The 14,247-nt window shown below is 46.9% G+C and overlaps 1 protein-coding gene across 5 annotated transcripts in view; it reads right to left on the minus strand.

Moving 5' to 3' along the window:
• The window catches only part of ntng2a (netrin g2a), a 45,367-nt gene that overhangs the window by 26,857 nt on the left and 4,263 nt on the right, over nucleotides 1-14,247 (minus strand). For all 5 annotated transcript variants that reach the window (XM_081707836.1, XM_035521973.2, XM_081707837.1 and 2 more), the window contains exon 3: nucleotides 6,469-7,112. In XM_081707836.1, the coding sequence (XP_081563962.1) occupies nucleotides 6,469-7,112 (644 nt within the window). The remainder of the gene's footprint in view (nucleotides 1-6,468; nucleotides 7,113-14,247) is intronic.

The following is a 14,247-nucleotide window of genomic DNA, read 5'->3' on the forward strand; positions in this document are numbered from 1 at the left end:
GAATTTTGAAAGATTAAGCGATCTGAATAACAGCTTTATCAAACAGCCACGAACTACAAAAGGGATTTAGGTCGGATTTGTGCTGATCTTAAATGTGACTGTGTTGTTGACACCATGGGAAATATTTCAGCTGATTTAGTGAAATGTCACATAAAGTCTATTCCTGCTTTGACGTGCAAAAAAACGCAGATGAAGGCTCTTACCAGAAACAGCTGGCTTAAATAACACGGGTCTAACTTACGCCACCCGAGGATGTGAGGATCTGGACCGAGAGAATTAGTGGTGCTTTGAGAATCACTCCATCCGCGTGCGTTCCTGTGTTTGCACACAGCTCCGTTAATGTGTGTGCTTTCTGGTGCATGCCACTGTGCGTTCTTATGCATTTGTGGAGGTCTTTGGGGGCACAGCTGAATACGTGCTACCAAGGGCAAGGCCATTTCCAAAAGCCCAGGGAGAGCGAAGCCGTTCCTGATCACACCGGTGACTTCTTTACATTGGCAGTAACCGACGACACTTGTCTCCACATTTACTCCACGTTATTGAATTATGCATCTCATCATATGGCGCTATAATGAGTGTGTGGAGTGGCGTGCTACAGCCAAGTGCGTGTTGAGGGCCGGGGCCTGTGTAACCTTAGCGAGACAGAACCAAGGCCAAGGACTCACGTTTGATGGTCAGCTCTGATGGTGCAGGGCTTTTTAGCAGCAAGCTTGCTCTGTTCCCCAGGGCTTGGGGTAAGTGCTGCTCAACCCTGGACCTGTCTCTTACCCCGCTAACACATCCACACACACACACCCCACCCCCTCCAATACCACACACCAGTACCACCAAGAACAAGCAACTTCTAAAAGTAGGCCACATGTTACATCATGCTCAGGCAAACGCAGGAAAAGCAAAAAACAAAAAAAACAAAAAAACCCACAAGTATCGCACAAACAGCGCTCACATGCACACCGATGGGGTGGGAGAAGGTAACGAGATCTCTGCATGCTGCTCGATGAAAAATTTAAATGGGGTCACCTCTGCCATTCATATTTAAAAATGTGTTTGCATTTTTCGGCGTTCAAATCACCAGAAATATTTTCTAGTGTACCGTGGCCGGCGTTATAACTGAGGCTTTTCAGATAAAATGAGTTATTCTCGTTCTGAGAGACGGTGACCGCCAACCATTGAATTGTGTGCCCAGCTTTTGAGCTCTGCCACCTTCAGTGCCGGTGACCCTCTGTAACCAGTGGTACTTCAGTGAAAGGCTTCAGAAATAACTCCATTCTGAACGCTTTGAAAGAGCACCGGCTCCTGAACCACACTCCCCGAAAGCCCTGCGCACAGAAATCAATCATTTCTGGTATAAGAGATGTAGGAAAGACTTCAAAAAAATACATCGAGGTTTTGAATGCGTTCCTGTCCCCGCAACGGTTACCTTATCTGCATGGAAAGCTAGACCGTGGTAATACCGTAGGTGTAACTGTTCGGAGGCAGAAAGGTGAAAACAAAAAAGAAAAAAAAGACCGGCAGCAGTGAATTGCTTCACGCAGCCGAGAGAGATACTGCGCCCAACGCACACACCTGCGGCTTGAGGTGCTCGGCGCAGCCGCAGAAGGCATAAGCGCTGCAGCTCAAGGGGACCTGGGCTTCTAGCTGAGCTCAGCTCCGCTCCTTATCCTGGCTCCTCACCCTTAGGAGAGAGCGAATGTTAAAGCCTGTTACGTTCGATCGAGGGTACTGTCAGTGTGTACTGGGGTTCTCGATCCCAGACCAAGGGGCGCTGTCTGCTTCTGCGATTTCCCCGCAGATTCGACTCGTGGCGGGCTTACCAAACAAAGCATAGCCGAACTGATAGTGAACAGATAGTAAACTGATAGTGAACTTTCCCCACAGCTGGGAAAGGGTAGTCAGGATCTCTCGCTCTCCGGATGAAAATGACATGGGTCGGTGCAGAGGTTCCGGACATAGCCCCTGGTGGACCCCTCGCTATCAGGGAGTGCTGGTGACAAGCTGTCATCACAGCCTGGTGAGAGTCGGGGGGGGGGGGGGGTTGGCGCCTTCTGATCCGCTAAGACGTCAGCGGGCCTGACCTCTGCCCCATTCACGCAAGCCTGTTCTGGGTTAGAAAACTGTACTGGGTGAAAGTGCTTGGGTTACAAAATTGTTCTGGGTGAAAGTATTCTGGGTAAAAACTGTTCTGGATGAAAACGGTGTTCTGGGTCAAATCGGTGTTCTGCGACAGCGACGATGGCTATGGTACAAATCTAGCAGTTTATTTCATGTCAGTTAGTGCACTGTGTGAGAACGTCTCTCGCTACTTTATTATGCTGTCAGCGTAACTAAATATCGACCTAGTCTAAGTACAAACATCCCATTGAACAGCAGTGCGTGGACTGAGTTCAGAGTCAGTCTGAGATCAGCACTTTAACTCTGACGCTTCATACAACTGCAGCTTTGCCCCAGCATTCCAAAAGCATCTTGGACTGTGACAGGCCCTGTGGGAATATTGGTCTCCACTCTGCCCTTGTGTAGGGCCGCAAAGATTTTAGTCCACTAGTCCCAAGTGCTTTTGGAACACCAAACTAGGCACTACACATAGCAAATTTTCCCGTTGGGAGTATCCTAGGATCACCAGTAAAGTATCTCGGACAAAGGCCGCTCTAGGCAGGTTAGGTTCCTACTCTGGACACTGCTGAAAGCAGCCTGTTCTACAGGTGGAGGGGCCATCTCTGTCAAACCCCCCCCATGTACCCCATACACCCCCCACCCCCTGTCCACGCACCCGCCCGCTCACAGCTCGCTCGGTCTTCAGATAATCCACTTACTGCTGCCGAGGGAGCAGAGTGTCTGCCTGTGAATGTTTCACACGGGTCTGTTTGCGCCAGAGCACAGAGCAAGAGACAGATGGGAGGGAGGCTAATGTGAGAGAGAGGGAGAGAGAGAGGGAGAGAGAGAGGAAGAGAGGGAGGGAGAGAGAGAGAGAGAGGGGGAGAGAGGGAGAGAGGGAGGGAGAAAGAGAGGGAGAGAGAGAGAGAGAGAGAGAGAGAGAGAGAGAGAGAGAGAGAGAGAGAGAGAGAGAGCGGCTGTGGCACATCTGAGCTTCTCTCAGTACAGCCTGCAGGAATTCTTTCATTTAAAATAATATTCCATGCCATTATCACCTGTATTCCTGAATTCAAAAAAAGGAGTTGCCCCTGGAAGCAAAAAGGAAATTCCCCCAGTAGAAGCTGAGCTGTGTAGTGGGGTAATGCCTACACACACACACACACACACACACACACACACACAAACGCAAACGCACACACACACTGCAGAATTAAGCCAACTTACCCATAAGTGAGTCTGAAATGTGTCTGTGCATGTGTGCAGGTTCGTGCCAGTCTACACGTTTGTTTGTCAGTTTTCCAGAAGTCCATAACTATTGTTTTGTCATTTTGGTTTAGTCTGTTTTATCAGCATCACTTGAACAAAAGCTGATCTGGCTATTGCTGAGCTTCGGTCACCCCGCACTGGTTAAAGAGAAAATTGGGAAAGAAAGTTTACAGCAAATTGGCCCTTACGTCGGAATAACGTCGGCCTGTCCCCTACGTCCAAGAAAGCATTTATCACCACGCCCCAATCTCCCTGCTGCCTCTACTGCCAGCAGCCTGTCACCACGCCACGTCTGCCACACTCCGTCCACAACCTGGGGCAAATTAAAACCCAGAGTCAGGATGCTCAGCGCCAGCCTCCATTTGACTCATGATCCGCGCGCCACCCCGCACACTGACAGACTGACATTTGTGAAATCATTCCAAAGGTGGAAGTGACTGAGGGGTCAGGGAGGATAATGGTTCTGTCGTGCGCGCAGACAGAGCGGGGCCCTCCAGCCGATCCATCTGTCCAGTCGGAGGAGGCCGACGCCCACCGCCTGGCCACTGTCTGCTCCAGAGCTCCGATGCAGCCACAACACCAGACTGACAGCAATACTCCACTCACCATTTATAGTCCTCCGCTTCATTCCGGATCCTCGCTTGTGTTTTCCTGGTGTGAAGTACGTGGTTTGACCTGTGGGTGCGCATGCGTCTCCATGTATGTGTATGATTCTTAGACTCTGCTTGTGTAATGAATGAATTAATACTCTAGCACTTCAGGAAACTTTTTTTTTTTCCTGTGACAAACAAAGCCAGAAACAGTCTGGATGTAGTTCTTGCTTCTGCCGAAATGTGCTGTTGGCACTATTCAAACCGAAATGGACAAATGCTAACCTTGGTGTTCAGCAAGGTGCCTGATAGGAGATACACATACACACACACACACACACACACACACACACACACACACAGAGTTCTCAGCAGGCATCTGCCTTCCCCTAATTGACCTGTAAGGCAGCCTAGCCCAAGGACATGGGCTCCGCCCACCATACCAAACAGGGTCCTGTCGGCCCTCTGCACGACTTCACTCTCTAGAGCAATCGGATTCTCAGCATATCAGTGGCACAGCGTCATTGGCTACGGTCCAGCCAATCAGCAACTCCTGGTTCTGATTTCCATATGTGCGGTGATACACACCGCAGCTTTAAAAAAGAAGACATGAGCTGCAGCTTCAAAAAAATAATGCCGGAGCAAAGATATGGAGACAGAGATTCAGGGAGGGAGAGAGAGAGAGAGAGAGAGAGAGAGAGAGAGGGAAAAAGAGAGAGACAGAAAAGGCAAGAGAGAGAGAGAAAAGGAGGTGTATGGACCCTTTCCTGAAGAGGCCACGGTGAAGACGAGAAACAGCTCCAATAAGCTAAAGTCTTTGCATAAATCAGCACAATCCCTGGGAACTAAGCTTCTGCTCCTACCAGGTTTTAATTAGGGTTCACTCCAGTGTCTTTGGGATGTTTATCTGTTAGGGGGTAGAACTTCTCATCCTACTGCTCCCGCATTTCCAAATCTGGACCGACCTGGTGGGACCTACCAACCACCCCCTCCACCATCGCCCCCCTTTTTGGAAGCAGAGTCTCTAATGCCTGGATCACGTGTGCCGTTGCAGCATGGAGATGAAACGCGAGTCTGCTCTCTGCCGTACCACTGAAAGAAAAATGGAGATGTGACGACTGAGCAGCGCACAGAGAGTAATGGCGTCTCATTATGCTGGTTGACATGTGCGGCCCTGTAGCGCATAATGATTCGTGAAAGTTCCTTTTTACCGCGAGAGAGGTAGCTGAAGAATGCCGCTCGTGAGTGTCATCAAAGCAGCAGAGGGAGAAACAGGGAAAAAGAAGGAAATCTCAGTATCGTTTTTCAGTCTGTTTCAGTCAGCCTATTTATAGGAGCACTCCGCTAACACTGGCGATTTGGCTAACTAGACAAATGTCATTATGTGAGCGCATATGATCTAATCCTGGAAACAAGACACAAACCACTGCGGTATAGCAGGAAATTAACAGCTGCACCCAAACCCTTTTAACAAGTAACACTACATCTTACTCAATTAGGGACGCTCGGCCCTTGGTGTTGGAGCCTATTTAGTGTAATTACCAGTGATTATGACTACACGCTCGATGACAAGAGGAAATTAGGCGTGACAGAGAAAGCATCGCCAGTCCTCGGCTGATCCGATTACGGCGCTGGAAGTGCCCCCTGCCCCGCGCCTCCCTGCTCTGCGGAGTCCATTTGGAGCGATCCTCACCTGACCAGCCCATCAGGGAGGCCAAGGCATTTTCATTACTCGGCACCCACTAAAACGCTTCCCAATACTGTGGGATGCATAAAATATCCAGGAACAATTTTCCGGCGGTGGATTAGCCGAGTGTCTCCGTTCTCTTGTCCAGTAATTACCAAACCAGACGACGCTCAGCCAGCCTTCGACGGGCCTGACTCAGAGTCCATTTGTCTATTTAACTTAGCCTTCTCCCTGTCCCCCTTAAAACAATTTCCTGTTTGACATACTAGAATAACTATTGATTGAAGGGTTGTGTTACCGGAGGTTTAAGCTCCCTCGACATTCCCATTTTTATCACGGGTATGTTTGTCAACAGTTATATCTAGGACAAAGTAGGAATCAGTTTGCCTCTGACAGAACTGCTTCCCTTATTAGCACAGTTTTCTAAAGAAAGATTCTTGTATCTGAGGCTTCTAAGATGTCTTGATCGGTAGCAATAAATATGATATCAGGGTCAGGCCACTGTTTATGTTCCCATTATACTTGTAACCAGGGACCCTCTCCCAAAAGACTTTAAAAAATAAAGGCTCAGTTTGTTGTTTTACATTCTGTCCAAACAGCTTTACTGGGCATTACACATGCAGACAGGATAAATAAAACAGGAGGCATGATTGGGGCAACACCAAACCCAGGTGATCGCTGGTCATCGCGCACAGTGCCGCCCTGCTGTCTGTCGGCGGTATATCTTTTGCCCCATGCTACTGCTGGTCACCATGGCAACTTACGCAGCTGGCACAGCACGGGCGACAAAGACCCACGTCAGAAATGCGACCGCACGCTGCGGATTACGCTCACCTGGCCAGCACCTCGATGTTGGAGATGGCGTAGAAGTACTTGAGCAGGTTGTCCCTCTGGACGTAGGTCCCTCCGAGGGCGGGCCGGAGCAGGCGTAGGCGGAGGTCGGTGAAGGTGAAGAAGTCCCGCAGTCCCTTCATGCTCTCCATGCGTGTGTACAGGTTGTCCATGTTGAGCAGCTTGGGCCCAGCGAAGACAGCGAAGCGCTCGCGCACCTCGAAGCGCACCACCTTCTCGTTCTTGGAGCCCACCCAGCGTGAGTAGCGCTCGGTGCAGATCACCCGCGTCACGTTGGCCGCCGACAGATCCTGCACCCACTTGGCGGGCATCTCGAAGGCTTCCATGCAGTCGTCTGCGTAGAACTGGTAGGGCTGCCAGCTCCGCCCCTTGTCCAGCGATTTCTCCAGCACCATGATTGTCGGCCGGCCGTACTCGAAGGTGATCTCGATGTCGTCGGTCACCTCGAGGCTCTTGTTCCACGACAGCGTGATGTTGGCCAGCAGCGGCTCGGGGTAGCGGCTCCACGTTACCGTCTGCCAATAGGTGATGAGGCCCGAGTGCTCGCTGTCCTGCATCAGCTGTGGCGGGTGGGCCAGATCCGGCGTGGAGGCATCACACTCGTCGCTGCACAGGTACGGGTTCTCCTGCAACAGCAACACAGACACATGCACAGTGTAATAGAGCCAACCTCCATCCACCTATCCCCTACTATAGACATAACTCCATCCACTTATCCCCTACTATAGACATAACTCCATCCACTTATCCCCTACTATAGACATAACTCCATCCACTTATCCCCTACTATAGACATAACTCCATCCACTTATCCCCTACTATAGACATAACTCCATCCACTTATCCCCTACTATAGACATAACTCCATCCACCTATCCCCTACTATAGACATAACTCCATCCACCTATCCCCTACTATAGACATAACTCCATCCACTTATCCCCTACTATAGACATAACTCCATCCACTTATCCCCTACTATTGACATAACTCCATCCACCTATCCCCTACTATAGACATAACTCCATCCACCTATCCCCTACTATAGACATAACTCCATCCACTTATCCCCTACTATAGACATAACTCCATCCACTTATCCCCTACTATTGACATAACTCCATCCACCTATCCCCTACTATAGACATAACTCCATCCACCTATCCCCTACTATAGACATAACTCCATCCACCTATCCCCTACTATAGACATAACTCCATCCACTTATCCCCTACTATAGACATAACTCCATCCACTTATCCCCTACTATAGACATAACTCCATCCACCTATCCCCTACTATAGACATAACTCCATCCACTTATCCCCTACTATAGACATAACTCCATCCACTTATCCCCTACTATAGACATAACTCCATCCACCTATCCCCTACTATAGACATAACTCCATCCACTTATCCCCTACTATAGACATAACTCCATCCACTTATCCCCTACTATAGACATAACTCCATCCACTTATCCCCTACTATAGATATAATTCCATCCACTTATCCCCTACTATAGACATAATTCCATCCACTTATCCCCTACTATAGACATAATTCCATCCACTTATCCCCTACTATACACATAACTCCATCCACTTATCCCCTACTATAGACATAACTCCATCCAACCTATCCCCTACTATGGACATAACTCCATCCAACCTATCCCCTACTATAGACATAACTCCATCCATCCTATCCCCTCCTATGGACATAACTCCGTCCAAAAAAAATCTCCTGTTAAAGACATAACTGCACACAAACCTCCGGTAGACGTAACTGTATTCTATCCTTTCACCTAGAATAAATTTACATGTAACTGCACACAAGAGTGTTGTAGCAGTCAATTCTACAGGTAAATGCAGGTTATGTTGCATTGTAAAATCTTTAATTCTTATTTTAATTAGCCATATCACTTGCAGCAGTACTGTGTATACTTAAGAGTGTGTGTGAATGAAGTGTAAAAACTCAATACACAGTTAACAAAGGACCTAGTGGTACTGGTTTATGATACAGAGTACTGATGTATAATGCAGAGTACTGGTTTATGATGCAGAGTACTGGTTTATGATGCATGGCTCTGGTTTATGATGCAGAGAACTGGTTTAAAATGCATGGCACTCGTTTATTATGCGGAGTACTGGTTTCTAATGCGTAGCACTGGTTTATGATGCGGAGTACTGGTTATAATGTGTAGCACTGGTTTATAATGTGGAGTACTGGTTATGTGTAGCACTGGTTTATGATGCCGAGTACTGGTTATGTGTAGCACTGGTTTATGATGTGGAGTACTGGTTATAATGTGTAGCACTGGTTTATAATGCGGAGTACTGATTATGTGTAGCACTGGTTTATAATGCGGAGTACTGGTTATAATGTGTAGCACTGGTTTATAATGTGGAGTACTGGTTATGTGTAGCACTGGTTTATGATGCCGAGTACTGGTTATGTGTAGCACTGGTTTATGATGTGGAGTACTGGTTATAATGTGTAGCACTGGTTTATAATGTGGAGTACTGGTTATAATGTGTAGCACTGGATTATAATGCAGAGTACTGGTTTATGATGTGGGCAAGGTCAAAGGTGAACTTAATTATCCCCTAAGGGGGCAATTTGTTGCACAGCCAGCAGTCCGACATCAATATCAATCAACAAACCACAGACAAACCAGTCTACACAAGAAAAAGGAATATTATTCAAAAGGCTGATTACCACAGGGAAAAAATGCTCTTTTAAATCTATCAGTCCTGCATCTTGGCAACCTAATTCTTTGACCAGATGGAAGCAATGTGAACTCACAAAACAAGGGGTGTCTAGGTGTACTGGTTTACGATGCGGATAAGAGCCGGAGATTCCCCAGCTCCCGTCTGTGAGTGCGTGAAGCATCGCCTCCGGCTCTCTACGGAAACGGCAGATGAAGGCACTGGCCTGTGTGCCACTCTGCCCCCTTCTACACACTTCCGATGACCAGCGAGGTTTGTTCAGTGGCCATAAGACAGACTAAACTGCTAAAGCATTAGATATTAATTAATATTCCTCCCAATTATAACAGATAAAGAAAGCAGAAAGACATACTAGACTTGAGCGGTGTATTTAACAAACAAAGTGAAATATCAAAACCTTAATTGGAAGACCAATTAAGTGATAATCTGTGATTAGAGAATGTCATTGCTTAAGTGTGGCCTTGATCATCTGTAGTGTTGTGAATCTCAGCCTCTCTTACATTTGGTTCAGTCCTCTCTATTCTCCTCCCTGCACTCAAATCCAGGGCAGCTGCTATTCCAGGTGGCTCTCACACTAAATCTCCACAGTGACTCTCATGCTAAACTGCCCCAGTCGTTCGCCTGCCAGGACTCTCGTCACTAACCGAGGATGCAGTGCTAGGTAGAGTGTTTGCTCACCACTTGGCAGCCATGTCAGTAAACAGAGATTCCGATTTTTTCCACCCTGGTGGTTCTCGCTTTCTCTCTTTCCATCTCTCGCTCTCTCTCTCTCTCTCTCTCTCTCTCTCTCTCTCTGTCTTTCTTTGTCTCTTTCTGTGTCAGTGTGTGTGTCTCTCTCTCTTTCATTTTCTCTCTCTCTCTCTCTCTGCCCCCCCCCCCCCCCCCCCCCCCGCTTTTTTGGATTAAGAGAAATGGCTGTACTACACTGTATTTACAATGACAGGCTGTCCAGCAAAAAGCCAGACGGCATGTATTTAATCTGTATTTATGATGTTTTCTGAGAGTTTGTGCGATTTGTTTGTTAGATTAGCTTTGTCATATAAAGCTTTCTGACAGGTGGAATTTACTAGATGGTCCTAAGACCTTAAGCTCTGCATTAAAATAAGGATCTTCTTGTTAAACATGCAAGTCATATTTAGGGGTCAAATGTATTCAACTCAGGCGATTCATATGATAAGATGAAATTCCAACTCACAGTGGATATTGTACATTTAAAAGGATTTTTCAAACAATACATTTGTCACCTTGCAAACTGAATTTTCTCCTTTGAATTTATCCTGAAATGAACTGACCCCAAGCCTGATTAACATCATATATAAGTCCTATATCAGTGACCAGCTTTGAGAATGTGGCGGATCACGTTGTCATATTTGTTCTCTGTTACCTTCGGTGCTGTTCTGTGACCTGAGAATCACACGCAAGGTTGCTTTCTTATTTTTCTTATTATACTGTCATAACATCTCTGCTGGGTGTTTTTATTTAATCATAATAACGCACATGTATTGGTTAGTATGGAGCTTCTGATTAAGGTATGCTGGTTATTCTCTATAATGAATACAATGGATAGACCCCCTGGCGTCTACAGTTAGCATAGGTCATATCTCTACACCAAAGGCCATTACTAGAAACAAGTTCACAGCCCAGAATACATGCATCTAATGATTCAGAAGCTCCCACCACTGGAAAGATGTTGCATTTACAAAGCATATCTAACCAAATGAACTACATGAAAAACATGTAACTACTCCACATTACAGTTGCAAGCACACTGGCGAATCCCTCTGAGCTGTGAAAGGCACCCAGCATGCAGAGTCTTTGCTACTTACATCTATATACATCCGTGTAGCACATACAGCGCAATTATCACATGTGCTCTGTTGAAAGGAGCAATTCCATTACAATAAACCAAAGTAAATAATAGAAGCAGGATAAGCAGGATAAGCAGGATAAGAAAGAAAGTGTCAGCAGCACGATGCCGTCCCACCAACTTCTGGGCTGGGGGCCGTGGGCATCGTGCTGGTGGGAGACGCAGCCTCCACCGCTCCACCTGCAGAGGGGGTCCTGCTTCTTTCTGGCACGTGACTTAATTACAGCACAACTGTCCCCCTGGGGTGCACCGGTCCAACGGCAGCAGCATGCAGCTATCTAATTACACTGGCCCGGGAGCAGCTTGCGCCCAGGCTGCCAGTCCCGAGAGTACCACGCCGAGAGTACCGCCCTGAGAGTGTCGCGCCGAGAGTGCCACCACGAGAGTGCCACCACGAGAGTACCGCGCCGAGAGTACCACCCCGAGATTACCCCCCTGAGAGTACCACACAGAGAATACCACCTCAAGAGTACCACCCCGAGAGTACCACGCTGAGTATACCACCTCGAGAATACTGTGCCAGGGTTTAAAGATGTAAACACAGTGTTGTGTTTATGAAAATGGAAAGGAAATTAGAATCAGCAACATCTATCTATCTATCTATCTATCTATCTATCTATCTATCTATCTATCTATCTATCTATCTATCTATCTATCTATCTATCTATCTATCTATCTATCTATCTATCTATCTATCTATCTATCTATCTATGATTCAAACTCCAGCCACAATTCTGGGAAGTGACACACCAGTTCTAAGCCCAGCACAAGAAAACATGCTTTCAGAAAATGAAGCATGCAACACTTTCTCAGCTCAGCTCCTAATCACAGCTCTAGTTCAGGGGCAAACACGGGGCTGTGTCAGCAATTCCTGACTGGACTTTTAAGGAGTTTGAAGTGTATTCATGTTGAGGGTGCCTGAGACGCTTCAAAGCCATTCAAAGCTGCACTTCTCTCGTTTCTAAGCTGCCTGTTGTGTACACGATATTGCTGACTATTCTGGGTCATAACAGTCAGTTTAGTTAATATATGTGCATTGTGAGTGGTAAATGCAATACTACAATATGTGTTTCAATCACCTCTGAAAACGACGTATGTATACTGTACAATTCCAATATCCAACTATATGTCAGGCACAGGTAACCACAGGGAAGCATGGAAACATACACACTTTTGAAAAAGTGCCACACACATGCATTTAAGATGATATTTATTTAAGGTAAATAGTTGGAGGTGTTGTGAGAAATCAGGTTATGGAAAGGTTAATCATGCTGTTCAGTTGTTGGAGTGAAATAATGCACTGGCTCTGAAAAATATGCCCCCTTCGCCAAAAAATTAACGAAATTAAAAAGCAGCCATGTTCCACAGTGACGGGACTGTGGATTACCACATGAATCTGTGGTCACTTGAAAAATCCCCAAAGACCTGAGGAGGCATGAGGGTGAGCAGCTGGGGATTACTGCATGCCGACACAAACATAACAGGATGTGCCTGTTCTCCCGTGGGACCACGGCGGGGGCAGAGGGGGTCCGCACTCATGAAAAATTCATTACAAAACCAGGGAAAACTGCCCACAGTGCTGGACCATGCTTACGACGTTCCGTAGCAAACATATTCCATATCCGGCGCTTAAAATCTTCCAAATGATATCATGTACAGAGAGCACTGCGTGGTTCAGTGCCAAAACCTCACAAAATCTGGACCAAATGTTTCTTCTTACCCATGATGCACTGCATGGCTGTACAGTTACTCTGGCTGCTATTTTTAGCTCAGGTGGTTGGTGCATTCTAAATGGGCAACACGGATGCAGAGCAAAATTCTTCCTCAGATGGCACTGCTACTGAGGAACGCAGCTTCACTCGGATGGGAACCTCTCAGACAAGCTCAACAATGGGAGCTGTGTCTTCCTTCAAAAGACAGATGCACGCACGTACACAAGCACACGCCCTCTTTTCTCTGTGTGCTCAAATATGTATGCAGCAGTGGGGTCAGAGCTCAGCTCTCTGCTTAGCTAAGCTGAGATCCTCACTTCACTTTCTCTTTTTCTCTCCCTCTCTCTCATTGCCTAAATCTCCATCCATCCATCCCTCTCTCTCTCTCTCTCTCTCTCTCTCTCTCTCTCTCTCTCTCTCTTTCTCTCTCTCTCTCTCTCTCTCCCGCCCTCATTAGCCATACATACAGTGCGAGTTTCCAGCAGGAGCTAACATCACGTTCGGGGAAAAAGCAAGGCGCTGGGTAAAAATGCAACGGCATCTCCTGTGGGCGCTGAGTGACTGAAATTCCTTCTAAATCTTTAATGAGCCGGAAAAGCTTCTCCAAAGAAAGTGAAGTTACTGAATCTGGAGGACTTGAGCTGATCAATTAACTTGCTTTCAGGGAAGAAGGTGAAAAAAGAACATCAACTATACACACTTTACTAGAGGCTTAATGGAGTAGCAAACGTACTATATCAAATGCACTGCGCATGTCTACTAAAGCAGGAGGAGAATGTGTTTTAGCTCAATACTGGCATTGGTAATGCCTGGTTAATTATGTGTACACATTTCCAACTCAGCTGCAGTAAATACATTAATACAACTTCAAGTATTAATAATAGAGCTTCTTTATTAATTAATCCTGAAATTGCAAGCCATCTACACAATACGTCGTGTCTGAATAAGACTTTGTCAGTCCACCTCTCATGTGTTTTCTCATAATTCTTGATTTAATTTCATTCACACTCACTGACTGCGTTCACGGACTACACGCACTAATTTTCTCATTTGCTACCTGCCTAAGACTAAAATGTAACATCCATCCCATAAAACTGAGAATAATGACACAAGGATATTGGGTAATGGGGCTCTTAGGATGGAAAGCTGTGGGTGCCGGAAGGTCACCACAGTTTCAAAGTGGTTGGTCCCCTACCGCCATGGCTGCAGCAGCTATCACCCCCCCCCCCCCCCCCCCCCGTGTCTGAACGCAGAGTGATCTGATGAACAGTCAGCTTTTATCGATCGGGAGAGGAAACTGCTGACACTGAAAGACATGGCTCCTCCCCTCCCCTAAAACACCTCTCTGGTGTCTTCTGCTCACTAAGCCATCTCAAGTTAACTCGGAAAAAGGCTTGGACTTGTTAGTATGCATGAAAACGACGCCCTTGTGTGGGGGGTGATTTTG

This window comes from Electrophorus electricus, chromosome 25 (genome assembly GCF_041902795.1).
Source record: "Electrophorus electricus isolate QZ-2024a chromosome 25, ASM4190279v1, whole genome shotgun sequence".
Classification (NCBI taxonomy): Eukaryota; Metazoa; Chordata; class Actinopteri; order Gymnotiformes; family Gymnotidae; genus Electrophorus; species Electrophorus electricus.